The sequence below is a fragment of the Fragaria vesca genome, linkage group LG2 (assembly GCF_000184155.1).
Source record: "Fragaria vesca subsp. vesca linkage group LG2, FraVesHawaii_1.0, whole genome shotgun sequence".
Lineage (NCBI taxonomy): Eukaryota > Viridiplantae > Streptophyta > Magnoliopsida > Rosales > Rosaceae > Fragaria > Fragaria vesca.
In genome coordinates, this window is record NC_020492.1 from 17,971,119 (window position 1) to 17,997,167 (window position 26,049).

At 38.8% G+C, this 26,049-nt stretch overlaps 5 protein-coding genes across 5 annotated transcripts; 4 read left to right on the forward strand and 1 right to left on the reverse strand.

Annotated features, from left to right (window-relative positions):
• The first annotated feature begins 2,194 nt into the window (after positions 1 to 2,194).
• On the forward strand, positions 2,195 to 10,994 carry LOC101311652. The gene is made up of 27 exons (XM_004292606.1): positions 2,195 to 2,272; positions 2,451 to 2,682; positions 2,764 to 2,873; positions 3,550 to 3,654; positions 3,778 to 3,927; positions 4,074 to 4,717; positions 4,870 to 4,991; positions 5,142 to 5,233; positions 5,415 to 5,634; positions 5,728 to 5,794; positions 5,964 to 6,112; positions 6,228 to 6,301; positions 6,375 to 6,548; positions 6,642 to 6,713; positions 7,158 to 7,259; positions 7,344 to 7,433; positions 7,770 to 7,845; positions 7,959 to 8,055; positions 8,547 to 8,616; positions 8,710 to 8,889; positions 9,013 to 9,135; positions 9,228 to 9,311; positions 9,574 to 9,758; positions 9,857 to 9,995; positions 10,095 to 10,154; positions 10,308 to 10,412; positions 10,553 to 10,994. The coding sequence occupies exons 1-27, from the start codon at positions 2,195 to 2,197 to the stop codon at positions 10,664 to 10,666; spliced, it is 3,714 nt and encodes a 1,237-aa protein (XP_004292654.1). The 3' UTR covers positions 10,667 to 10,994.
• Positions 10,995 to 11,473: 479 nt separating this feature from the next.
• Positions 11,474 to 13,374, forward strand: LOC101303871 (thiamin pyrophosphokinase 1-like). Its single transcript, XM_004290732.1, has 6 exons — positions 11,474 to 11,710; positions 11,800 to 11,896; positions 12,077 to 12,149; positions 12,363 to 12,464; positions 12,622 to 12,871; positions 12,961 to 13,374. Exons 1-6 carry the CDS (start codon positions 11,575 to 11,577, stop codon positions 13,077 to 13,079), a joined length of 777 nt encoding a protein of 258 aa, XP_004290780.1. The 5' UTR covers positions 11,474 to 11,574; the 3' UTR covers positions 13,080 to 13,374.
• A 393-nt stretch (positions 13,375 to 13,767) lies between these two features.
• Positions 13,768 to 19,680, forward strand: LOC101311942 (mismatch repair endonuclease PMS2-like). Its single transcript, XM_004292607.1, has 11 exons — positions 13,768 to 14,328; positions 14,416 to 14,975; positions 15,099 to 15,723; positions 16,365 to 16,609; positions 16,685 to 16,814; positions 16,980 to 17,048; positions 17,191 to 17,264; positions 18,389 to 18,454; positions 18,549 to 18,652; positions 18,822 to 19,003; positions 19,291 to 19,680. Exons 1-11 carry the CDS (start codon positions 13,768 to 13,770, stop codon positions 19,414 to 19,416), a joined length of 2,742 nt encoding a protein of 913 aa, XP_004292655.1. The 3' UTR covers positions 19,417 to 19,680.
• An 823-nt stretch (positions 19,681 to 20,503) lies between these two features.
• On the forward strand, positions 20,504 to 22,644 carry LOC101304156 (probable U6 snRNA-associated Sm-like protein LSm4-like). Its single transcript, XM_004290733.1, has 8 exons — positions 20,504 to 20,617; positions 20,729 to 20,771; positions 20,956 to 20,997; positions 21,121 to 21,219; positions 21,320 to 21,397; positions 21,755 to 21,791; positions 21,970 to 22,134; positions 22,285 to 22,644. Exons 2-8 carry the CDS (start codon positions 20,769 to 20,771, stop codon positions 22,305 to 22,307), a joined length of 447 nt encoding a protein of 148 aa, XP_004290781.1. The 5' UTR covers positions 20,504 to 20,617; positions 20,729 to 20,768; the 3' UTR covers positions 22,308 to 22,644.
• Positions 22,645 to 22,824: 180 nt separating this feature from the next.
• LOC101304442 (WD repeat-containing protein 89 homolog) lies at positions 22,825 to 25,364 on the reverse strand. Its single transcript, XM_004290734.1, has 8 exons — positions 25,228 to 25,364; positions 24,825 to 25,032; positions 24,639 to 24,734; positions 24,389 to 24,463; positions 24,105 to 24,215; positions 23,924 to 24,015; positions 23,610 to 23,691; positions 22,825 to 23,332 (listed from the first exon to the last, which is right to left on the reverse strand). The coding sequence occupies exons 1-8, from the start codon at positions 25,356 to 25,358 to the stop codon at positions 22,970 to 22,972; spliced, it is 1,158 nt and encodes a 385-aa protein (XP_004290782.1). The 5' UTR covers positions 25,359 to 25,364; the 3' UTR covers positions 22,825 to 22,969.
• Between the last annotated feature and the right edge of the window lie 685 nt (positions 25,365 to 26,049).

Sequence of the window (26,049 nt, forward strand, 5' to 3'; positions counted from 1 at the left end):
CAAAAATATTTGTATGCACCTTGTAAGTATATGCGTTCAACATGTATGATAATACAAAAATTTATGTCACATGATCGATATTGATTATTTTTAGCTCTTATAAACTATATATATATGCTTTAATAAAAATAAATTGGAAAACAAAAATATATAAGAAAAATAATAAAGAATGGAATCAATTATTATTGAATTGGAAAGTCTAAAGAGAATAAATATAATATTTCATTTTCTATAATTATTGTCCTTAATAGTAATTATGTATGAGAATATATACGTCATTTAATAATTCACAATACAGTGAGGTCTAGTGAGTAAATTTGAAGGTCTCAATAGCCGCACTTATTAAATACGTTGTTATCTAATGCGAAACTTTTGCAATAAGATTAGACTTTTTGGTTTTTATAGAAAAGTAAAAATTTATATAATAATAATCAATCATTACAACCGTAGAAGATCTCGGTGGTAGACAACAAGTCTCCACACTCCTCCCTACCCCTATACCAGGGTCCAAATGTAACATACTCCAAACCCCATCTAGAAACCTCGATACATTCTTACAACCAACCTTAAGAAGAAACAACCCTACCAAACACTATATACCAAAACTGCTAGCATATATGCAGAGCAACATCTCCATTACATTGACAACAAGAAAACACCGATGTTAACATTGTAGTCCCTAGACATGACATCAACCATGACCCAACCAAAACCACCAACAACACCAACTAAAACCAAAACGCTAACACCCTCGCCTGAATAGGAGGGATAACTAACCAACCATAAAACAAACCAACCAAATGCTAAAAGGCAGACCAACAAGAAAGCAAACCAACCAATCCTCACCCAAAGAGGAGGGACAACTCACCACCATTGCCGCCGCAATCGCACCGGCACCAAACCTCGATGCACCTCCAGCTACTTCCCACCATACCGTCGAAGGGCCATCCATAGTCCCTAATAGAGTCAACACTGAAAACCTCCAGATCGACTCTGTCTTTAATTCAGTCAAAACGAAATAATCCAGCCTTGTTACCCATCAATCTTGATAAGTCCTTCGTCAGTCGCAAGTCGCAAACACAGTCCAGCAAGAATCCAATTTCAAGCCTGACTAAACTTATGGCTGCTCCTCCGTCCTAGATGCAATCGTCGCCTCAAAACGAGAGAGTTTAAGGGATTAGACCTTTTGTTTTACAAATTGTATAATTCACAATATAGAGCAATTATAAATCATTGTATGTTTGTGCTTTAACTTTCAAATTAAAGACTCCACTTCCCTTTGTTCTATATTGAGCCGATTGCTTCTACGATGCAAATTTTTATATATAATGTTTGAGATTTTGTTTTAGGACATTAGATTTTCAAAAGAACTTTCGAGGTATTTCGTTGCCAAAAACATTTATTGGTTAATTGTTTTTTGTGTTCTTTGTGATCGATATTCTACTCATCATCAAAAGTTCAAAACTAACTCAACCTTAACCAATTCATATACTCATTTAGAGAAAAGAAATGATCTCACTCTATCAACACTGTTCTCTATAGACATGAAATCTATGAAATTTTTTTCTGTCAAACCCTTGACCAACCGAATAACAGATTCAGTTGCTGAATCTTGTCTCATTACCGTAAAAGGAAATACCCTCAACATGTTTTTATCTTTTTTACCATGTTTCAACAATCCCATGCAAGATCACACATGGAAACTTTTTCTCAGGTAATCCAGATAGATTATCATCAATACAGAATCCATAAAATTTCAATTTCAATCTCCAAAACGTCCGGTAATCAAAAACCCTCCTATTTTTCGATAAATATCCATTCTGCATTTATGAAAATAAAAATAAATTTATGAACATATGGAAAAGAAAAATCACAGCAATTCCAGACTAAAAGTGTCCCAAAACAAACCAAACCAAACTAGTCCTCTCCCTACTTTCCTCCACCGCTTTCATTCCCAATTTTCTCCCTTTTTTGCTCCAAAAGACCCAAAACCATATAAAAGAGAAAAGAAAATTAAACCAAAAAATCAATATAAAAAGCATAACATACACCAAATAAAAACCATTTTGATTGATATAGCTTGGTATCTCCTTCAATCATTCCTCTCTTCTATTCTATTCTCTTTCTCTCTGCACCCAATACAACACCTTGTTTGGATCAGAGACGAAGAAGAAGACCACCACCCACCACCACCATGGTTGAGACCAGACGCAGTTCCTCTTCCAAACGCGCCCTATCCGCCTCTCCTCCCCCCAATCCCAAACGCTCAAAGGTACACACTTTGATAATTCGCAATCCCAATTAGCCCTAAAAATCCTGTCTTTCTCTCTATTTTCTCATCTGGGTTTTCAATTTTATTCATTGCATGCGGTTTTGTTCAAAGATTTGATCTTTATGGGTTTCTGATTTCTTGGTTCTTTTTCTTTGATTGGTGAAACCAAACCCTTTAGGCGTCTGATGCTTCGTCGTCCAACAACGGCGTCCGGAGCGGGACTCCGGCGGAGCCTCTGGGTCCGATAAAGGAATCTGAGTCTCAATCGCCGGACCTTGAGCTGCGATCCCCTGATCCGCAGACAGCTGACTCCTTGAAGGCCGTTAACGGCTCTGATGCGGCGGAGAGGGCCCCTGATGACGTGGCGGAAGCAGAAGCCGCCGCCGCCTTGGAGTCGCCGAAGCCTTTGAGTAAGAATCTTGCTTTTTTGGAATCTGGGATTTTGATTTTGGGATGAATTTGGATTGGAAGTTTGAATTTTTGAATTTCAGGTGACACTGCAGTGCGTTCTGGGTTGAAGAGGAATAAGAAAGTTCCGAAGAGGAGTGCGAAATCGAATCAGAAACTGGCGTGGGGACAGCTTCTTTCCCAGTGCTCTAAGGTGGGTTTTCTTGCTTGTTGAGGGTGGAGTGTTTAGTTATACAACCTGATAGAAATGTGCTTCGTTTGCCAACTAAGGAGTGCTTTCTTCCCAGCATTTGAACATAGTTGTAGGTTCTGAGTTTGCAAGTTTGTTCTGGCATAAGTCAATTTCCATGCTGAACACATTAGTTTTTTATTTTAAATTTTTTATTTATTTCTAAGTACAGAACAAAGTTTGCACTACATCCTCTCTCTAGAGTTAGAAATTCAGAACAGTAGCATGCAATAATTTTTGGCATAGGGTTGCAGGTGAGTTGAGAAATTTTTACATGCGTAGACAAGAGTACTTATTTGGTTGATGGCAGAGCTGTCAGGGTTAGTGTTTTACAGACTATCTTACTAGAGAAAGTGGATTGCATGAGTGTTGAGGTGGCTTGTGATGTGATGTACCCATCATATCTCTGTCTATCCCTGCACATACATACAAGATTTAAGGTCATATTAAAAAAATGTATTTAATATCTTAGCACCAATGAAGTGAACTTTTTGTGTTACATGCGTGTTGTTTCTTTGGCACTAATGTGATTAAGACTACCAAATTATTGATATTTATGATACAGTATGATGCTTGCTCTCTCATTTTATATTACTGAGGCATGTATCTATTTAGACTAATTCTCTTGATCATCTGCCAGAACCCGCATCAGTTTCTTTGTGATACTTTCACTGTTGGTCAAGGTCGTGAGTGCAATTTATGTCTTAAAGATCCATCCGTTAGTACTACACTCTGTAAACTTAAGGTACTGCCTCTTATACCACTTATACATAAAACCTGATTGGTTTCTTTTTAGACTCTCCAGTTCTGCTTAGAAAGCTGCTGCTCTGATATTATCAACTATATTTAATAATTTTGTATTTCATAGCCGGGTGAAGGTTCGTCAACTGCAGAAATGGAAATTACAGGGGCGAAGGGTTATGTTCTGGTCAATGGAAAGATTTATCAACAAGATTCGAAGGTTATTCTAATTGGAGGCGATGAGGTTGTTTTCGGTTCATCCGGGAAACATGCATATGTATCCTTTTTGTTGAAGTATCTAGCATTTATGACATACTTATTACATCTGAGCCTCAATTTTCCTGTGTACTTTCTTCTTGTTTATTGTTTTTTTGACCACCCTACCTTCTTTCATGTTCAATGGATTCCTTGACAGTGGATCAGATTTTCATGCAGCTGACTAATGGTAACATAGCTAATCAAGGCATTTCTTCAATTAGCATATTAGAAACCCAGAGCGCTCCAGTTAATGGATTACATATTGAGGCAAGATCAAGGGACCCCTCGGTTGATGGGGCATCTATATTAGCATCTATGTCAAATGTGCCAAATAACTTATCACTACTTCCAGCATCTGCTAAAGCTGGTGGTGATCTGCAACAAGATGCCGATATACCTTCTACTCCTTCTGGTTGTGGAGGGTCAGATGATCGTACTCCAGACACTGAGATGAAGGATAGTACTAACATCAATGATGGTGACAAAGATATTGTTTCATACCCCGACACTGCCAACGAAAACCCCAATCTCGATAGCCTTGCATTGGACATGGATACTGAAACGGGAAAGTCCTCTGGGGCTAGGTGGCCTCTCCTCCGAATGTTGGGTTCTGGTGCCAAATTTGACTTCAGTGGCAGCATTTCAAAGATTCTTAATGAACCGAGAGAAATTAGAGAACTCCTTCAGGATTTTGATCCTCCAATTTTGCTGTCAACTAGACGACAAGCATTTAGAGATAAACTGCAACAAGGAATTCTAAATCCTAATGATATTGAAGTCACATTTGAAAGTTTCCCATACTACCTAAGGTGCACCTTTTTGCTATAATTGATGTCTTCTATTTGACTTGATTGAATAGGTTCTGTTTCCAATTTGATATTTCTCCTTCTATCACATGTAAAGAAGTGGAATAGTTGCATTATCTATTTATCACTCATGTAGTATGTCTTTTGCAATACAGTGACACAACCAAAAATGTTCTTATCGCTTCCATCCACATTCATTTGAAGTGTAATAAGTTTGCGAAGTATGCCTCAGATCTCCCAACTGGAAGCCCACGGATACTATTATCTGGTCCTGCAGGTTGTTTTTCCATTTTCTTTTTGCACACTGTCTTCTATTTTTTTGTTTCGAAAAGTCATTTTTTTTTGGTTTATTGATATTGATATGTTGACTACTTTCCTTCTCGTTTCCTTGTGTAGCCCTAATAATGCGTGAGTTTCGTTTTTGCAGGATCGGAGATATATCAGGAAACTTTGGCAAAGGCACTTGCAAAACATTTTGGTGCTAAACTGCTAATTGTCGAATCTCTTGTTATGCCTGGTGTATGCTCTTTGACATCTCCGTTTGATTATTTGTTACTTTTAACCAGCTTTCATTTTTGTTTTTGTTTTTGTTATTTTTTTTCAAGTGTATCTTATGTGTACGTATTTAATATTCTGGCAGTCTTTGCTTTATCATATTAGTAATGGTTTTGTTTTGGTTATCATCTTAAAACAAATTCAGGGACAAGCATCCCAGAATACTGAGTCTGCTAAAGAAGCAGCTAGGGCTGAAAGAGTTAACATGTTCAGTAAACGAGCTGCACATGCTGCTGGATTAAGGCATAAGAAACCAACCTCCAGTGTTGACGCTGAAATGACAGGCGGATCCACCCTAAGCTCGCAAGCTCTGCCAAAGCAGGAAACATCCACTGCATCTTCCAAAGGCATTACATTTAAACAAGGCATGCTATTTTTCCTTAAAAGAGCTATCCTGTTATGGCTTTCTTATGTGTTGTACACTTGTATTGATCTATAGCTATCTATGATATGTGCAGGTGATAAGGTGAAATTTATCGGTACTGCTGGGCTTCCTTATGCAGTGAATCCTATGCCTAATCTAAGGTATGCATGATGATAAACTTTTATGTTTCTTTGATGATATAAAATTTTATTTATTCTTGTAGCATTTAGAGTGTGGATATCATCTTCTGAGGTAAGAAGATTCTGCATGTGCAACTTTTCAGATGCCATCATCTTTTTATTCAGTGCACTAAATATTTATTTTTTGCAGGGGACCACAATATGGGTACAAAGGCAAAGTTGTTCTTCCTTTCGAAGAGAATGGGTCGTCTAAAATTGGTGTTAGATTTGAGAAAGCGATACCAGATGGCAATGATCTTGGTGGCCATTGCGAAGAAGATCGTGGTTTTTTCTGTTCAGGTGATTTTCTGAAACTATATATCTTATATGTCACAACTTTCCATTATTGTTGCTGTATTCATGTTTATGGTCGAAAATTATATGCGTTTGTTTTAATTTTGGGTTTATTATGCAGCTAATCATTTAATGCGCATGGATGTTTCGGGAGGTGATGATATTGACAAGCTTGCCATTAATGAGCTTCTTGAGGTACTTGTTGCATTGTAATCGACCACGATAGTTGTTGGTTTCATGGTATTAAAATGTAACCAATCTTGTGCAGGTTGCATCAAATGAGAGTAAAAGTATGCCTCTAATATTGTTCATGAAAGATGTGGAGAAGGCAATGGTAGGTAATTCAGATGCATTTATTCACTTCAAGAGTAAGCTTGAAAGTTTGCCAGAGAATGTCGTTATAATTGGCTCCCATACTCAGTTGGACAATCGTAAGGAAAAGGTAGGAAGTTAAGGATTTCGTTTTTACTGAGTTTATACTGTACAATCTATACTATTATATGTAGTTTCATCTAACTGTATTACATTTTTCCAGTCCCACCCCGGTGGTCTTCTGTTTACAAAGTTCGGTTTCAGCCAAACAGCTTTGCTTGATCTTGCTTTTCCGGTATGCTGGTCTATTATCTTTTCCCTTTTCTTCTTTGTTGTTGGTTTGTATGGCATGAAGGATTTAATCTTTTCCCTTTTCATCTTTGTTGTTGGCTTATATGGCATGAAGGATCGATTTTGGTCATCTCTCATCATGTCGATTTAGATGACTGTAGACTGATATATGTGCCTAGTGTATGCTGTGATGTGCCCATGAGATTTATTTGATATCAATTTTTCTTATTTGCTTGCTCTCTCCCTCTCTCTCTCTCTCTCAAATTCTTTTAATCCATGAGAGGTTCATCCCTGTTTACCTTGAAATGTGTGATAGTTCCAGCAGAGTACGGAATCTGTACTGGGAATTTTGAGATTTCTTGGCAAGATTTACTTGTTGCTCACATATTTTTGAATGATGTGCTGGTGCTTTAGGAATCAAAATGAAACATTTACTTTTGGTGATCAGGATAACCTTGGTAGACTGCAAGATAGGAGCAAAGAAACCCCTAAATCATTGAAGAATCTTACTCGGATTTTTCCGAACAAGGTGACAATACAGCTGCCTCAGGTAACTAGCCGCTTTCTTATGTGTTTATTATGCTGATTATACTCTGTCATTCGTGACGTAGCATCTTTTCATCTTTCCTGGTAGGATGAAGCTTTACTTTCAGACTGGAAGCAGCAGTTAGATCGTGATGTTGAAACTCTGAAAGCAGTGTCAAATATTGTTAGCATTCGTGCAGTGAGTATATCTGAGCTCGTTTTCTATTTATTTCTATGCTGGTGGTGGTTCTGTTGTGAAAAAATTGTTTCTTTTATGAATTTACTTGATAAACTGCAAGTTATTGATGTTATCATAGAGGAAATCTACAAGTGTGTACACACCCTTGTGTGCATTCAAACCCATAACCTGTTAAGATTCTGCCCATGTAATTTCTGATTTGCATCTGTGTGAAGATATGTAATTTGTGATTCTCGTTGTTCTAATCCTTTACGTCATTTGTTTTAGGTTTAGTCCATGATTTTGTTCTAGTTTTTCGAGCTGGCCTTGTTATTTACAATGACATAATGCTTTCAGGTTCTTAACCGAATTAATCTGGATTGCCCCGACCTTGAAAGTCTGTGCGTTAAGGATCCTACCCTTACAACTGAAAGTGCGTAATCTTATCTTGACTCAGATTTTTGTAGTGCTGGACATTTTGCAGATGATCATGACTGGAATATTCTCTTAAATGACTACTCTCCGCTTTTTGTTTTTTGTGCGTAGGTGTTGAGAAAGTAATAGGCTGGGCTTTGAGTTATCACTCTATGCATTGTTCTGAGGCTGAAGTTAAAGACGGAAAACTTGTCATTTGTACTGAAAGGTTGTATTTTTTTTGGGGTAAAATACTGTATAGTCCTTGTTGTTTAAAGTCGACATCTGTTTGGTCCTTATGGTTTTATTTTAATCTGAATAGTCCTTGAAGTCACGATTTTTCATCCAAATAGTCCTTATGGTTTTATTTTAATCTGAATAGTCTTTAAAGTCATGATTTTTCGTCCAAATAGTCCTTATGGCCTTTAACTGAGAAAATTGTTAGAAGGATTATTTAGATGAAAAATCATGACCTTAAGGACTATTCAGATTAAAATAAAACCATAAAAGACTAATTGGATGAAAAATTATGACTTTAAGGACTATTCAGATTAAAATAAAACCAAAAGGACTAAACAGATGTCGACTTCAAACCACAAGGACTAAACAAATTTCAATTTTTTTTTTTTCTGTTGTCTTATGCTAATAATAGACTCGCTCGGTGCATTATCTATTCTGTTCTGCTAATAATATTTTTTTCCTTTTTTATATATATTTCAGTCTTAAATATGGACTGAACATCCTACAGGGCATTCAGAGTGAGAACAAAAGCACAAAAAAGTCCCTAAAGGTTTGTATTTGCTTCCTGCTTGTTGAATGTTTTTATTTTTATTTTTTATTTTTAACTGCGACTTGCATTGGACCTGACTTCATGATTTTGCAGGATGTGGTCACTGGAAATGAGTTTGAGAAGAAGCTTCTTGCTGATGTCATTCCACCAAGCGACATTGGTGTCACTTTTGATGACATTGGGGCCTTGGAAAATGTGAAGGACACACTGAAGGAGTTGGTGATGCTTCCGCTTCAGAGGCCTGAACTGTTTAGCAAAGGACAGCTGACTAAGGTCATAACATATCTATTTTATTTATTTATTATTATTACTATTTATATCTGCTCATCCTTTCTCCACTGCATGGTACATTCTCTCTTGCATACTTGTTTACTGATCATTGTTCTTACTCTACAGCCTTGCAAAGGAATCTTGTTGTTTGGTCCTCCTGGTACTGGGAAAACTATGCTTGCAAAGGCTGTTGCAACTGAAGCTGGTGCAAACTTTATTAACATATCAATGTCAAGTATTACTTCAAAGGTCAATTTGTGTGTTAATGGCTATTGATGTTGTTGGACATTTATTTCATAAGATCTCTAAAATCATTATGATACCTCCTATTTTTGTTGCAGTGGTTTGGGGAAGGAGAGAAGTATGTTAAAGCAGTGTTCTCTTTAGCTAGTAAAATTGCTCCTAGTGTTGTATTTGTTGACGAGGTTAGTTTTTGCTTTGTCTTAAAACCTTGTTATTTATTCCTCATTTGTTTTTGAGTTTTCTCAATTGGAAAAAATTGCCCTCATTTGCCTTGGCTTATACCCATCTATTTGGAAGTTTTGTTAATTTTGAAATCCCTTCTGTCATGCAAGATGACTATCTCAGTTTATAAGGGATGTTTGGTTTTTTTTTTTTTAATATCACACTTCTTTTTTCTTCTGGTGGTGATGGCTAGTAAACTTGTTCTCATGGTTACTATTGTAGGTTGACAGCATGTTAGGAAGACGTGAGAATCCTGGGGAACATGAGGCTATGCGTAAAATGAAAAATGAGTTCATGGTGAATTGGGATGGTCTACGTACAAAGGATAAAGAACGTGTATTGGTACTCGCTGCTACTAACAGGCCTTTTGACCTTGATGAGGCTGTTATTAGGAGGCTTCCAAGGAGGTAACATAATGATTTCATTGTTTACTTCAATTCTTGTGTCATAATGTTTTAGTAATCGTCTTCCTACGATATTGACCTAAATTCAAAATCATGTGCAGGTTGATGGTTAACTTGCCAGATGCTCCAAACAGAGAAAAGATACTGAGAGTTATATTAGCCAAAGAAGATTTAGAACCTGACGTTGATTTGGAAGGTGTTGCGAGCATGACGGATGGGTATTCTGGAAGTGACCTAAAGGTTGCCTATCAAGTTTCGGAGAGTCTTCCATCTCTTTCTATATGTATTTCTTCTTTTCGAATCTAATGAAATGGTTTCTCTTTTTCTTTTTTTTGGCAGAACCTTTGTGTTACCGCAGCTCACCGTCCCATCAGGGAAATCTTAGAAAAAGAAAAGAAGGTTGGTTTTGTTTACCTTTGTGTTCTTTATTTTTTATTTTTTTGTCAAATAGTGTGTTCTTTTTTACTCGTGTTCTTTCTTCTTTCTCTTTTTTAAGTTGGGATCAGTAGTGTTGTATAACCAAATACGCGGTCATTTGCCTACTTATCTCAGGAGCGAAGTTTTGCTTTGGAGGAGAACAGACCTGTACCGTCCTTGTATTGCAGTGCTGACATTCGCCCTTTAAAGATGGAGGATTTTAAACATGCGCATGAACAGGTATGTTGTGACTAATGCTGATTCAAAATTTCCTTCCGTTACAAGTAATTTTCTGAGTGTTGAATTGAAGGATTGTTGGAGTACTGTTTCAATATTAATTTCGTCCTTCATTATGGTTTAAACATTGAAACTGAATGCAGGTCTGTGCAAGTGTGTCATCTGAGTCGACAAATATGAATGAGCTTCTCCAATGGAATGACTTGTACGGAGAAGGTGGATCAAGAAAGAAGAAAGCGCTGAGCTATTTTATGTAGAGTAGGTATTATTTTTGTATAGAAGTCCTTGTTATGTTCATTCTTCCTTATCCAGCTAAAAGCCGCGGCGATACAGTAATCCTTGGCAATCCCTTAGAAGGTTTCTGTCCCCCATTTGTATGATAGATATAGGTTTTTCTCCTTTCCCCCCCTTTACATTGGATTACATAATCTTTATATAGGAAATTCCATAATCAGATTATCTAACTAGCCTTTGTCATTTCTCTTGGGCCTTTTGCCCTGTACATACTAATGAAATTAATGTACAATCTTTTTGCCATTCTATCAAAGCTTCAAAGCTTATGAAATATGAACACCGAATATTCACAACTTACTCTCTTTTCATTTTTGGTTATGTGGGGTGTATGGTTATTTCATTCATGTTGGGTGGCAAATATTGAAGCAAAGGGTTCTACTTCATTTCTTATGAAATTGTGTATGAAAATCGTAGATAGGTGCAGCATTAGACAAAAAAACGAGACATGCGAGTTGGTATGTGTTCAATGTGTTCAATTGTGTGTTTTACTTCTTTTTCTAAGCCAGTTGGATGAGTTGATCATCTTCTGTGTATCTTTCATTACCGCATTATGCGGCATCATACATTGTCAAAGTTTTTGCGATGCCTCGTCAAACTTGACACTGATATTTATATTTTGTTGTATTTCCCATTAAGCCCCTCCTCCCCTTTTCTCTGACCAAAACCAATTAAAAAGTGACACGTGTCTGATTATGGCAAAAATATCAATTTCGCAAAGCCAAGCCTTTCCAGTTCTCCTCTTCTCTTCCAGAGAATTGTAAAATCCAAAAACAAAAACCCACACTCGATTGGGACTAAACCTTTGGCTCGATCCGACCAACGAATCAGCTGCAGTAGTGAGCCCCAAACGGCACGTCGTTTTAGAGTTCGCATGGAGCTCATGTCTCATTCCTCGACATTTCTCCTCCCGCCGCCGTCGTCCAATCAAACGACGCCGTCGCTGACGTATGCGCTCGTGGTGCTTAACCAGCGCCTCCCGAGGTTCTCTCCATTGCTGTGGAGCCACGGTAGTTATCCTGGACCTTTCCGTTTTGCTCAGTGTGGTTATTGTTTTTTCTTCCGATTTTGATTGATATCGTCTGTGTGTTTTGAGCAGCACAGCTGCGATTGTGTGCCGACGGCGGTGCGAATCGGCTTTATGACGACATGCCTCTGCTCTTGCCTCATGAAGACGCATCGGTTGTTCGCCAAAGGTTTGATTGCTTTTTTGAAGCTGTTCATGCTTGTTTAATTATGCTGTTGGAATTTTGTTTATGGATCATTGGAGATTAAGCTGCGGGTTCGGTTTATTTATTTTTTATTTGATTTAATATTGCTGTAAATAATTTACGAGTTTCTGGATTTGATATATTAGGTGCTGGTTATTGTGACAGGTACAAGCCTGACGTTATTAAAGGTGACTTGGATTCAATCAGAAAGGAAGTCTTGGAGTTTTATGCTGATATGGTTAGTGGATCCCTTTTGAGCTTCTTCTATCTTCTGCATATTTGTTTTTCTTGTATTGGTTGATGACGTCGACGTAGTTGTTGTGATTCAATCTGGATATTCAGGCATGGAGTTTCTTGATGCATTTTACTTTGTCTCGCTTGCATACTTATGGTGGTATGAAGTTTTATCAAGATTTCTCAGTTTGGTATTTTCCTGAATTTGTCAATGTAGGGAACCAAGGTAGTTGATGAGTCTCATGATCAGGACACAACCGATCTTCACAAGTGTGTGGCGTACGTATGTGACTGGGCACAGAACCTGGACAAGTCTAATGTAAGTTACACTCTTTCTGTTTCATCTGCTTTGAAGTTTACATTGTCCTTGCATCGAAGTTGGAAATGTTGTTGGCTGATATTGATGTTTGCTAAATTGTCTGCTAGTATGTTTCTCATATTTTTGCGGTAATTGGTTCACTTCTTTGGTACAGCAGCTGTGCATTCTGGTTGCTGGAGCACTCGGTGGAAGGTTTGATCATGAGATAGGAAACATCAACGTGCTGTGTCGTTTCTCGTCCGTTCGAATGATCCTTCTTTCTGACGATTGCCTCATCCACCTTCTTCCACGCACACACTGTCATGAGATACATATTCAATCTTCAGCTGAAGGTCCTCATTGTGGACTTGTCCCCATCGGGACTCCTTCTGGAAGTACAACAACTACCGGGCTTCAATGGGATCTAAGTGAGTACTTGTCAATGACATAAGCCTATTTCATTGTCATTGTTGCTAGTTGTTATGTGAGTCTGACCCGCTCTTACTTTTGTTTTCAGATGAAACCGAGATGAGGTTTGGTGGTTTGATAAGTACTTCAAACATTGTCAAAGAAGACAAAATAACAGTGCAATCTGATTCAGATCTTCTCTGGACTATAACCATAAAAAAGCTGTAGTGCAGTGCATTTAGAGATGAGTCGCAAAAGCCACAGATACCACAATCCGCTCCTGCATTGTCATGGTTCCTCGAGTTAGCAGTGTTCATAGTTAGATTTCAACTTTCGATCTCCATCTCTTCTTCCCCGTTGCCCCATTACCCCATTACAGTATCTGTTCGGTTAGATTGTATTGTATTCGTATTCTTTTAGCGTCTCTATCCTGTTCATAATAATGTTGAAATGTTATCTGTTCAGATTGTACTCACCATGTTTATGGTTAAAAGTCGATACTTGCATTGGTTTGCTTTACGAATCAGTTTGTTATCAATTCACTCAACTCGTATAAGTTAAAACGTTCCAAGTTCTTTAGGAGATTAAAAATCAGTGAAGCTGGTAAGTTTGCGTTGGAAATGTGAAGATGGATTGCAATTTTATTACCATGAAGCTCTGTAAATCACCTTACAGCAGTTCACAACTTCACGTAATAGAGAGGTGACCTTGGCTCGTAACTAATTACGTGAAACTGTAAAAACCAATCCTGCAATCACTTTTACCGTCGGCAGAAAAGTTAAATGTTTAGGGTCAAGCGGTTGCTCTTCAGTTTTGGCGGCAAAATTACAAGCTAGGGATTAAGGATTTAGGGCTTTCTCATTCTCAATTTCATGAACCTCGGTTACAGTCTCATCTAGTCTAAATTAGGGTTCCGATGGAGGCCACACCTCCTCCGTCCGATTCACCGTCTATAAAACCCATAAACAAGTCCGTGGTCCACCGGATCTGCGCCGGCCAAGTCATCCTCGACCTCTCGGCCGCCGTCAAAGAGTTGGTCGAGAACAGCCTCGACGCCGGCGCCACCGCCATCGAAATCTCCCTCAAAGACTACGGCAAAGAGTGGTTCCAGGTCATCGACAACGGCTGCGGCATTTCGCCGGGAAACTTCAAGGTCCTTGCCCTCAAGCACCACACTTCCAAGCTCGCCGGATTCCCTGACCTCCAGTCTCTCACGACGTTCGGCTTCCGCGGCGAGGCCTTGAGCTCTCTGTGTGCTTTGGGGAACTTGACGGTGGAAACCAGGACTAAGTACGAGCAGGTTGCTACGCACTTGAGTTTTGACCACTCCGGTGTGCTGGTGGCGGAGAAGAAGACGGCGCGGCAAGTCGGCACAACCGTGACGGTTAAGAATCTGTTTGTGAATTTACCGGTGAGGTGCAAGGAGTTCAGTCGCAACATTCGGAAGGAGTATGGGAAGCTTGTTTCTCTACTGAATGTATGTATGCTCTTGCAGATTTTCGCTTTGTTTTCGTCGAAATTTGAATGCTGTTTGTTACATTATTTAGTGATGTGTGAATTTTAGGCCTATGCTCTTATTGCAAAAGGAGTTCGGTTAGTTTGCACGAATGCCATAGGTAGAAATGCAAAGTCTGTGGTGCTTAAAACGCAGGGAAGCGGTTCACTTAAGGATAATATTGTGACATTGTTTGGGATGAGCACTTTCAGTTGTTTAGAGCCTGTGAGTATATCTGTATCCGATAGTTGCAAGGTTGAAGGGTTTCTTTCCAAGTCAGGACAGGGTAGTGGTCGGAACATGGGAGACAGGCAGTTCTTTTTTGTGAATGGCCGACCTGTGGATATGCCTAAAGTTACAAAGCTTGTGAATGAGTTGTATAGAGGGGCAAACTCCCAGCAGCATCCCATTGCCATATTGAATTTCACTGTTCCGACAAGAGCGTGTGATGTCAATGTTACTCCTGATAAAAGGAAAGTGTTCTTTTCTGATGAGAGCTTTATACTGGTTGCCTTAAGGGAGGGTCTGCAGCAGATATATTCCAGTAGTAATGCTCGTTACTCTGTTAATAAACTGGAGGAGCCTGCCAAAGAAGCAGGCAGGTCTCAGTTTTGTTCACCTGATCAAAGGTCTTGTAAACAATTAACTAGAGATGATGATGAGGATGTTCCTGAAGAAGTTCTTGTTGTTGAGAAATCTGAGGAGTCTACTGAGGAAGGAGGCAGGTCTGAATTCTATTTTCCTGGTCACAGGTCACATATGTTTCTAAAACAATCATCTATAGATTCTGTACCTAAAGAAATTAGTCCTGAGGATCACTCTCCAGAAGGTGATGCACCTCTGAAAGTTGTGGAAACTGATTCTGAACCTACTCATGATGAAGAAGGGTTTAGCCAAGAAAATTCAATGTGGAAGGATAGCCATGAAAATTCAATGGGGAAGGATTTCGCTTTAAGAGTACACAACATTAAAAAGGCCCATGGAACTAGTCAATTGACAAAGAATCTCACTAGTATGAGAGCTGATCGAATTGCAGCAAAGGAAGATTCATATAGTCGCCCAAGCTCTGTACAAGCATCACTTAATGAGTTTGTAACTGTAACTAAAAGAAAGCATGATAGTATTAGCCCAGTCCTGTCTGAAATGCCTGTCCTGAGGAACCAAAGTCTTCAGTGTCAATCCAAGACTGATTTACCTGATGCTGTTTCAAAACCCCCATTTAATCATGACCGGATCGATGATTCTACTGAAGTTGATAATTCTTCTGAAGTTTGTGTGGATGAGCCATCCAAGTATCTTAGAGCAGATAGGATCCACAACAAAGTTAGAGTTCCAGTTTCTCCTGGAGGCAAGAATGAGGGTGAAAGACTTGGAGAAGTAAGTGGTTTTCTTCCTTTTTTTCTTCTTCTGATTTTGATTGATTTGAGCTTAACCATTGACATAGTTCTTAGTTTCTTACATAATTGAAGGTTAAGGAAATCAGGTCTGATGTTTTAAATCTCAAAGTTCTTGGATTATATGGCCTTTTTCTGATATTATCATTAGGCTTTTATATCATTACAGGAAAGGTTTATTTTTTAGATATGACAGAACTGGAAGCACTGTAATTTTGTAGAATTATGGGCCTTATGGCATATATGATATAGCTATTTTGTAAAAATTGACATTAGTAGAACATTACTAGAAGTCTATTTAAACAAACTACGGAAGAAAGAAGACTAATGAGCTGCTCAAGGAACATCTCTTACGAAAGAGTTTCTTTACTTGTTCTGTGCTGAAGGAGCATCTCTTATTTATACACTCGAGTTACTTTTCTGTTCTGCTGCATAAGGAGCAATGTTCTAGGCATGTAGTTTGAAATTACAAACACCATGAACACTGCAGATCAGTTTCTTTTGGTTCCACTTTCTTAAGTTGTTTAGTATCTTCATCAGGACACTGTTGTGCATTACATCTCTTGAAACCTGGCTGATGAAATTTTTGTGCCCAACTTGACTATTTCGTTACCGGATTTACAGGCTCAACAGGAAACAGTGCCTCTTGCTGATATGACACCAACTGCTTCACCTAGCAGGGATATAAATCTGACTGAAGATCTTCCAGCTGCATCACCTTCCTCATGTGTATTGTTGAATACTCCAAAGCCTTCTTCTGATCTTATGATGTGTTCAACCTTAACATTTAGTTTCCAAGACCTAAAGACAAGGAGGCAGCAAATATTTTCTAGATTGCAATCAAGCATGCCTGGAGTAAAAGCACAAAGGTTTTAGAGCCGTAACTTCTTCTTTAGTGTAGCACTACAATCTGTTTCTATAGAATTGATTTTTCTGGTCACTAGCAGGTGCTATGCAGCTGCAACACTGGAGCTTTCTCAACCAGAAAATGAGGAGCGGAAGGCAAGGGCCTTAGCTGCAGCTACCAAGGAGTTGGAAAGACTTTTCAGAAAGGAAGATTTTGGTAAAATGAAGGTTGGTGCATGCATTAGCTCAATTTTTTGCAGTGCTTTTGGTTTCTTAAAACTATTTGGTTTTATATATTGTATTTATATATTAAATATTATTATTATGACTGTTATCCTAAACTCTATCCATCCCTAACATACTGTGCATATATCGACTCTCTGATTACGTTAGGTGATTGGGCAATTCAATCTTGGCTTCATCATTGGAAAGTTAGATCAAGATTTATTTATTGTAGATCAGGTACTTTTGAAGCCATGCATTTCAAGTTATCATTAAGTTCTATTGGTTGATGTCAATTCTTTCTTTTTTATCCTCTGCATTTACATATATGAACCTAATTGAAAAGTGGTACCTTCTTGATACAAGTCTTTTCTGTTTCCAGCATGCAGCTGATGAGAAGTACAACTTTGAGCGTCTGTCACAATCTACCATCTTAAACCAACAGCCTTTGCTTAGGTGAGTCATGGTTTTCAATTAGCTGTATTAGACATATCCATCATAATTAAAATGTAGGATTATCATTGCAATGTGCTAAATTTTTAACAGTTACTAGTAGAGGACCCTGTATACTTCATCTACCAAAACCATGCTAGAAAGTTCATTTGCATCACCTATTTTATAGCATATGACTTTTAAGTTCTGGTGGTATAGCCGCATCATATTAGTAACACTTCCAAATTGTATGTTCTTTTGGATTCCTTGAATAGTTCCAGTTCTTTATTTTCTTTTTTAAATTCACCGTGTTGTTATTGGTAATGCCAGTTCTAGAGAGAAGGCAAATCATTTTTCTTGTGTGGCTAGTAAAGAACCATGTCCAGCTGTCGTGTTCGCTAAAACATTTCACATGGGGAAATGCTGTCTGCTGCTTCAGTAGAGGCAGGTTCAGATGTTTTTTTATTGTATAATATGGGAACTGGTAGTGCTTTAACAATTCAAAATTGGTTTAGTCGAAGCTTCAGTTAAAATAAGTTGTCAGTAATAGACTGGTGGAAAAAGAAAGGACAGCATAGGTGTTTGAAAATAAGCTTAAACCTTGACGGTCTTCTCTATGCAGACTTCTATTCTTCCCCTTGTTAAATAAAGGATTAATTTCAGTTTACCCCCATCAACTTTAGGTCGATCATCATGTTAGTCCTTCTTCTTTCAATTTCATCAAAAACACCACTCAACTCCCAATTTTCATCAACCGCGCATGTCCAAACCTCCAATCTCCATCCAATTCCTCTGTCAAGTGATGACTTGATATCAAGAAGAAAGAAAAAAGGCCAAAATCACTAAGGTTAGGGGGTTGTGATGGGAACAAAGATGTGTATCGATATGGGGGAAAACTGGTTCGAAAGGTAACTTTCAGAATTTGACTTTCTTCTTGATATCAAATCATCACTTGACAAAGGAATTGGATGGAGATTGGAGGTTTGGACATGCATGGCTGATGAAAATTGAGAGTTGAGGGGTGTTTTTGATGAAATTGAAAGAAGAAGGACTAACATGATGATCGACCTAAAGTTGATGGGGGTAAACTGAAATTAGTCCTTAAATAAAACATCAAGTTCTGAAAGCTTACTTCTTTGCTTTTGTAGGCCGTTGAGGTTGGAGTTGTCTCCTGAAGAAGAAGTTGTTGCTTCAATGCACATAGACATAATCAGGTGAAAACTGAGTGTGTATAATTTCATTTATAACAGATTTTATTCACTAAATGATATTGTTTCTGATGATTATGTGGATTGGTTCCGATCTCAGGAAAAATGGATTTTCTTTGGAAGAGGATCCACATGCTCCACCTTGTCACCATTTTAAATTGAAAGCTGTTCCCTTCAGCAAAAACATAACTTTTGGAGTTGAAGGTATGATGTATCCCTTGTTTCCAAATATTGCATGTTGTTATTTGGAGAGAAATAAGCACTCCTTGAGTTCAGAAATGTCCGTGTTCATATTGGACGTTCCTTATTCAGCCTAATCAAGTTATATCAGCATGCTCTTTCCTCAGACAGTAACTTACTGTTGTTTGAACAGATGTTAAGGACTTGATTTCCACTCTTGCTGATAGTCATGGGGAATGTGCAATCATCGGTAGTTATAAGATGGACACTGTTGATTCTGTTTGCCCTTCTAGAGTTCGAGCAATGCTGGCATCACGTGCATGCAGATCATCTGTTATGATTGGAGATGCCCTTGGAAGAAATGAGATGCGGAAGGTAACCACATCTCATAACTTTTTATTTGTTTTGATCCTCCACCTGATACACAACCACCCCTACTACCCTTTCGACCCTTCTTGTTAATCAGAATCTTTGATTATTAAAAATGAACTTCAAGTTTATGCATCTGTTTTTTTTGTTGCATAGTGAACCTTGATTCTAAAATGCTTAAGTTCTCAGGAATGGTGTTTCCACTTCTAACATCTATCTGGTCCTCACTCTTTTGGGGAAGTTGTCTTTGTAAATACACATGAAAATGCTGACTTGATAATCGGCTGTTTCAGATTCTTGAGCATCTGGCAGGTCTGAAGTCTCCTTGGAATTGTCCTCATGGCAGGCCAACCATGCGACATTTGATCGACTTGAAAACCATACGCAGGTCTGAAGAAAACGATGAAGCAGAGTCTTGATGGATCTTCCGAACCTTTCGAGGCGCTTAACTTATCCTGTATAGACCTCACGAGTTTGTGATAACAGTAACCCCTGCCAAGTCCGGCACACTTGTGTACATATTATATCTGAGGCTTGGGCAGGTCCTCTGTAAATGTTTTAACCCTGTGCGGCCCCGAGTGTTGGAATTTGTATGGTCTGCGGATGCCGGAGACTTTCAACTCTTCTGTCACTTTTGCATTGGACAGTCCCACAAATCAGTATTTGGATTTCGTTACGCCTCGAATATGCAATTATCACTTTTTTTTCTTTTTCTTTTTGTCATTCCAGATTCCCGCCATCTGTCTCTTGGGGCGCGCTGCGTGCGTTTCTTTTGTTCTTGTTAAGGCTTTAACTTTTTCACCAAGTTGTCTAGCTCTAATCTCAGTAATTTTGAATACAAGTGTTCATTTGTTGTCAATGTGAAAAATTAAGAGTATAAGTGAAAAGTTGTTAAATCAAGTGGTCTAGTGGTAGAGCGTAAAGGCTTCCAACCTGTGTTTTGTATTATGAAGCTGTTAAAGTGTCCAAACACAATATTGTGTTGCAATGCGCGTTCAAAGCGTTTCACATGTGTTTTACAGTAATTCTGAGTGACTGTCAATGTACTGCAATTCACAATTGTAGCATTCCACATGGTAATTAGGCTCAATAAGCTTTTAGGATATTCTAATTTTTCATCTTATATAGTAAAAAAAAGCTTGCATAACAGCACTCAAATCTGTTGATTATAAAACATCAGTTTAATCATACGTCGAATGCCTGTCAATGTATTGCCTTGTATTCAGAAGTTTTATTAATCAAGGTTTAAGAACAGCCGTATCAGCCTTTTATTCAAAAAAAAAACACGAATTTTAGTCATTACATCATACACATTGATGGATTTTAATCATTTTTTTTTCCGAAAGAACACATTGATTGATTTGCTGCTCTTAATGGATTGTTTTCCACAATTTTCAAAAGTGCCAAAAAAAAAAAACTATAATAAAAAATATAAAAAAACAATTTAACCCTCAATAATTGTCCGAGTCGAAACAGGGCTCAAGGACACTATTTTTCAACTTCGTAAAAAAGACTAAAAGCAGAAGAACACCCCGCTCACTCGTAGAAACGAAGAAAGAAGAAGAGGAGGGCTGAGCTAAGCAAAGCGCCGTAAAGTTCGCGATCCGACTTTATTTTCCGGTAAATCCTCTTCATCCTTCATCTAAGCTACTACAATACTTTCTCAAACACCAAAATCTTCTAGGGTTTTGTATTCTCCGTCCTCTAAAATCTCCTCTGGCTTCGTTTCAGGTCCCTTGTGCTTTTCGCGGCGAGCTCCAAACCCTAAACCATGGTACGTTCCTCTTCTCTCAGATAGTTTCCGTTACCGTCTATTTGTGGTTTATGAGAATTTAGGAAACTGTAGCGAAACACCTCTCCGATTTCTCCTTTGGAGCTGGAAAGGATGTGTTCATAATTTAGGGTTCGGATTTTGTTTTCTTTTTTTGTTTTTGACTGTGACATTTTCGCAATTGCAGCTTCCGCTTTCTCTGCTCAAGACTGCCCAAGGGCACCCCATGGTAAGATCCGTGGTCCTCTGCTGTTATATTTGGAGATGAAATTTACTAGTCAATGCACCATCATGGTTTGGTTTTGGTGTGCTATCAGATTTATGATTTGCGTGTTGTGGCGTGCTGTAACAGTTGGTGGAGCTCAAGAATGGGGAGACTTACAATGGGCATTTGGTGAACTGTGATACTTGGATGAACATCCATCTTCGAGAAGTCATCTGCACTTCCAAAGTGAGTATTTGTTTGTATGTTTGTAAAGCTGGATTTGTAAAAATAGAGAGATGAAGCTCTTGTATGTGTACTCATCGAGTGTTGTTACGGTACTGTGTAGGATGGAGACAGGTTTTGGAGGATGCCTGAGTGCTACATCCGTGGGAATACTATTAAGTATCTGCGAGTGCCTGATGAGGTATGCTTTCGGATTATTATTTTAATTTGTTCTTTCCAAGGGAAGTCATATCATATTGTGATTTCCATAAGCAGGCTTTCAGTTTGGTTCATGTTGTCCTGTCATGACAGTAAAGCCTTGATAGATTTCTATCACGCGTTCTGGGGGGAGCCATGTGCACCTTGATAATGCTAAGGATGCATTTTTCATAGTTACTTCCCAATGCAACATCATCAGTTTGGCTTCTTTAATATATGAGTCCCATAGACTTAAGTTGTAATAGAAGTTGTCATTTAAGCATTCTTTTATTTCTAGTGATTTCAATACCAGTACATTGCATTAGGGTCTAATCTAGGTGCTCTTGCCTTTGTTTATCAGGTGATTGACAAGGTTCAGGAAGAAACCAAGAGAACAGGTATAGTGAACTCTTTAAAACTGGGATTGGGTTTGTGATCTCGATGATTATTTGTGACCTGGAAAGTAGATCTTTAGTGTCTTTTCAGTTTATGTCTACTGACATTGGACTCAGGTTTTTGTTCATTGAGATGAGTAGAAATAGCTCTAATGTTTTGTGCTTTGATAAACTTCTTCAGATAGGAAACCTCCTGGAGTAGGGCGTGGAAGAGGAAGAGGAGGTAGGGAGGATGCTCCTGGTGGACGACAGCCAAAAGGCATTGGACGTGGCCTTGATGATGGTGCTAAGGGTGCTGGTGGAGGTCGAGGCAGAGGTGGACCAGGTGGAAAGGCTGGTGGAAGAGGTAAACTTGCTAACTAATATACCTATTTTCATCAAGTATAAAATGTTCTTATTTTTGCTCTGTTAAGAGAAAATGCGTCTTTGTAAAAGTTTGATCGATACATGTAGGTTTCCAAACTAACACAACGGTAATATCTGGTTTTGCTTTCAGGTGGAGGCCGAGGCCGAGCTTGATTCATCTGAGCTTGATTCGCTTATATTGTGGAACAACGTAGATGGGCAAGTTTGCTACTTTTAATGGCATTTGTGGCCCGATGCTTTTGTGGAATCTTGGGGTTTTATAGTTATGACAGTATTTCTTATGTATGGTAATGTGATGTAGTTGGAATGGGTCTTTTCACCTTTGTTGGCCTGGTGTTTGTCTTAAGGAAATCGTATTACTCTATTGGATTTGAAAGTTTATGCCAACATTATATCCATATTTCCGCAGTTTTTGGTTTGGTGTCACAATCTCCCTTGGTGAGCATATATTGCTTGAGATACCTGTGTTCCAGTTTTGTTTTTTTTTCTTGAGCAAATATTGTCGCTATTTCCTTTGTCTGGTGATACTTATTGGACCTTGTGCATTAACTGTAAGAGTGCTTTGAGCTAGTTTTGTGCGTTAACCCTAAATAGAGGAGCAATGATGCGAGAAATTCAGAAGCTGGGAATGCTTTTTCTTTGTCAAATAGACAGACGATATCCTGGATCCTAACAAAACAAAAATTATGGAGGATAGATCAAACAAAAATTCCCATTCACTGGGAATCAACTCCCATACAGAGATTAATATTACAAGGTGATGCCAAGAAACTTGTAGTCGAGATATCTTCTCTGTAGCAGTATAGCCTGCTCTGCTAGTAAGGGCTATGCCTTTTTGACTTGCGGATCTTTGGTGATCTCAAAACGAGTTCGCTTGAAATCCATGATCGGTTTATGGTGTCCACAGAACCATCTGATAGCCAGCAACATAAACGGCCATCTTCACCACCAGTCCATCCAAAAAAACTCTGGCCTTGGGGACCTGGCATGTTTGACATAGGCAACACACTTCGAACAACACCCGTATGGCCACCTTCAAAAATTGCTTCAGCGGTACCTATGGCCTGCGTTCCTGAATAACTTACAGGGAAGTAGCCTAAAGCACCAGTGTTAGCACCACCAATAAGCCATAAGCGTTCTGCTTCTCTTGAGTAGTGGCAATCAACAAAGTAATCAACCTGCAGTATTACCCGGTCAGTGGCCTAGCTAACAGTAGAATCACGCTTAATAAAACATCGATATGCCTCAACCAAGTCTTTAAAAATTATTTGCAGTATTACCAAGATCTTTAGTGCTCTTTTAAATCACTACTCCAGACAATTTTGGTTTCGGAGTGCTTATTCAACAGCAGGACAATATCCACTACCATAATTATCACACTCCCTTTCAAAAGAAGGGTATGAAAATTTTGATCAAGTCTTGTTATGTGACTAAATAATCTGTTAGAGAACTCACATCACCTAGACTCCAACTTTTAGAAGCCAAAGAACGAGCGTCCTGGAAATTTGTTTGAGTTGCATCCTTCCAGTCCCAGATACTACATCAGGAGCATCAATTAACAGTTAGGCCAAAAAGTAGAGTAAAACATATAAGCATCACTTTCAGTAATCTCTAATCACACGTTTAAATGTAAGGATCAGTTGTTCAGAGACCGCAACTTCAAGCCTATGCAAATCACTCAATGGTCCACCATGATTATAAGGCTACAGACAGCGGTTGTGCAAAAACGAATACGAGTAAAATCATGATTAGTGGATGGAAAGATGTACCTTAAGGTTTCAATATGGGTCAGACACCAAAGCTTTTGATATGTCTCACCAAAAAACCCCACCTTCCCGATGGAGGTGCCCACATTTAGGACCTAGAATATTGAAAACTGAAAGGTTAAATAGAAATGTTCTAGGATAGTAAGATATTATTGTTTACAGCGCTCTTCAAACATGAACTTACCGACTCAAGATGATCATCTTCGTTGATATCTCCATCTGTATCAAATATACATATCAATCCATCTACAGAAGCAGAAAGGAGCTTGCTTTGATGGTCAGGAATGAAGTGAACCTATCAAAATACACAATGTAGCTCAAGTTTAATAATTCGCCCAGGTAAATCCACATCCATTGATCACACGCACACGCACACACAATCTTTTTTGAAGTTTATAAAAGAACAAAGTGCTACAACAGCTACAGCTAAACTAACAATTCGATGATCGCAAATGCATAAGAGCCTGCCTGAGTAACATCTTCCACATGAGAGTCCTCTAAGCAGGCTACTTGTTTGTCGTTCCTCCAATCCCACAATAGTATCTGAGTATAGTAAGATAAAACAAAACGAATCAGTTTTAGCAATCCAAAAAGTGAACCTAAAACAATACACTAGTGATATTTGATGTCATTATCAATGTGCTAAAAATCTTGAAAATTCCTTCAAGCAACAAGTAACAACCAATTCGATTAAAGCCCTTATAATAACTTCCAGCACCTGAGAATTACATCCTGCAGCTAGAAGATTATTAGATGATCCTCCAAACGAAAAGCTGAATATCTCAGCACCCGAACCAGAAGGAAAAGACGACACCTGCAGCACAAACAAGCCATCAAAATCAAAACAATGAACACAATGCCAGGAAGCACTCTGCCATATGCAAATGCCAATGGTGAATCGAACCTGTTGGAATGTGCGGGTGTCCCAAAGCCTAATGGTTCCGTCGGAAGAGCAAGAGTGCAGAACATGTGGGGATGATGAGTCTGCAAATGAGATGTGATTGATTGTTGCAGAGTGGCCTTTGCACTCTCCATAGTACTGACCCGTCACCGGTGAGTAGAGCTTCACTGCGTTCGTTGACAATGACACCGCCATTGCTGTCCAGTCATCCCTTCAAACCCCACAACAAGACCAAATTACAAAACCACTTGCAGTAAATTATTTGGTCTCCATAAAATGTTGGGATATTAAAATAAAGTAATGGGTTTAGTAAGAACAGCAAAACCCAATTGAAATTTTGTGTTTTTCAGTAGTGGGTTTCATGTTTTGGGTCTCAATTTCAGAGAGAAGCTAGAAAAACACTTACTTGGGGACAATTTGGAAGACGTAATCGTCTCCAAAGTTGGTTTGGATGGAGGTTTTGAGGCCGAAACGTTTGAAGGAGTTTGGATTGGATGAAGACTCAGGTTGAGGTTTTGGCTCCATATCCAAGTCCATGGCTTCCATCTCTCCGTCCCTCTCTTTCGCGCTTATTAGTTTGAGTCGGCTAAAACCAGAAATCTGGGTTTTAGGGTTTTAGGCATTTTTAGTCAACCAATTGGGTGTTGCCATGTCATTTACTGTCTTTTAAAAATACCCTTGACTACCCTTTAAGCCAAGTCCCCGGAGAAGCTCGCCTACCCTATACTTGTGAAAAATCAGTTTCCATTTTGGCTGGACGTTTTGCTTCTTCAAAGATTAGCTCTCGAACATGGTCCGGACCACTTTTAATTGTGTTCATCTCATACTCTTGCGAGTTTAGTCTTGTATGATTTTGTTAGTTTGAGACGAGTGCAGAGAACAAGAAAATTAATCGAGAGCGATCACCGACCTTTGCCGGAAATGAACACGTCGTTCGAGAAAACCCATTCATTGCCATTGTTGTCCCCTACGAGATCGATCAACCTTAAATGCATATCTCTCCTTCATTGCTTGATCGGTTTCCTCTCCACCACCAATGCCGCCTCTCCTACCGCCACTACAATCTCTTCCACGAAATCCGTCACATCGACTCTTTCAGAGACATGTTATGGGTCCAGGTGAAATATGAAGTTCAAACAGATGATAACCATTTTTGGCTAGTCTCTTCTTTCTTCTTGGTTCAACAAACCGACTTATTCAACAGTTGACCTACGTTCAAATTCCTCAC

Coding starts and splice junctions, on each gene's coding strand:
- LOC101311652 (XM_004292606.1), top strand. CDS start 2,195: ATGGTTGAGACCAGACGCAGTTCCTCTTCCAAACGCGCCCTATCCGCC. Junction 3,655..3,777: donor CTACACTCTGTAAACTTAAG/GTACTGCCTCTT, acceptor TGTATTTCATAG/CCGGGTGAAGGTTCGTCAAC. Junction 7,434..7,769: donor ATATTGTTAGCATTCGTGCA/GTGAGTATATCT, acceptor TAATGCTTTCAG/GTTCTTAACCGAATTAATCT.
- LOC101303871 (XM_004290732.1), top strand. CDS start 11,575: ATGGAGCTCATGTCTCATTCCTCGACATTTCTCCTCCCGCCGCCGTCG. Junction 11,897..12,076: donor GCATCGGTTGTTCGCCAAAG/GTTTGATTGCTT, acceptor TTATTGTGACAG/GTACAAGCCTGACGTTATTA. Junction 12,150..12,362: donor TGGAGTTTTATGCTGATATG/GTTAGTGGATCC, acceptor TTGTCAATGTAG/GGAACCAAGGTAGTTGATGA.
- LOC101311942 (XM_004292607.1), top strand. CDS start 13,768: ATGGAGGCCACACCTCCTCCGTCCGATTCACCGTCTATAAAACCCATA. Junction 17,049..17,190: donor ATTTATTTATTGTAGATCAG/GTACTTTTGAAG, acceptor TTCTGTTTCCAG/CATGCAGCTGATGAGAAGTA. Junction 18,653..18,821: donor CATAACTTTTGGAGTTGAAG/GTATGATGTATC, acceptor TTGTTTGAACAG/ATGTTAAGGACTTGATTTCC.
- LOC101304156 (XM_004290733.1), top strand. Junction 21,220..21,319: donor AAGTCATCTGCACTTCCAAA/GTGAGTATTTGT, acceptor GGTACTGTGTAG/GATGGAGACAGGTTTTGGAG. Junction 22,135..22,284: donor TGGAAAGGCTGGTGGAAGAG/GTAAACTTGCTA, acceptor TTTTGCTTTCAG/GTGGAGGCCGAGGCCGAGCT.
- LOC101304442 (XM_004290734.1), bottom strand. CDS start 25,358: ATGGACTTGGATATGGAGCCAAAACCTCAACCTGAGTCTTCATCCAAT. Junction 24,016..24,104: donor AAGATGATCATCTTGAGTCG/GTAAGTTCATGT, acceptor TCAATATTCTAG/GTCCTAAATGTGGGCACCTC. Junction 23,692..23,923: donor ACCCATATTGAAACCTTAAG/GTACATCTTTCC, acceptor CTCCTGATGTAG/TATCTGGGACTGGAAGGATG.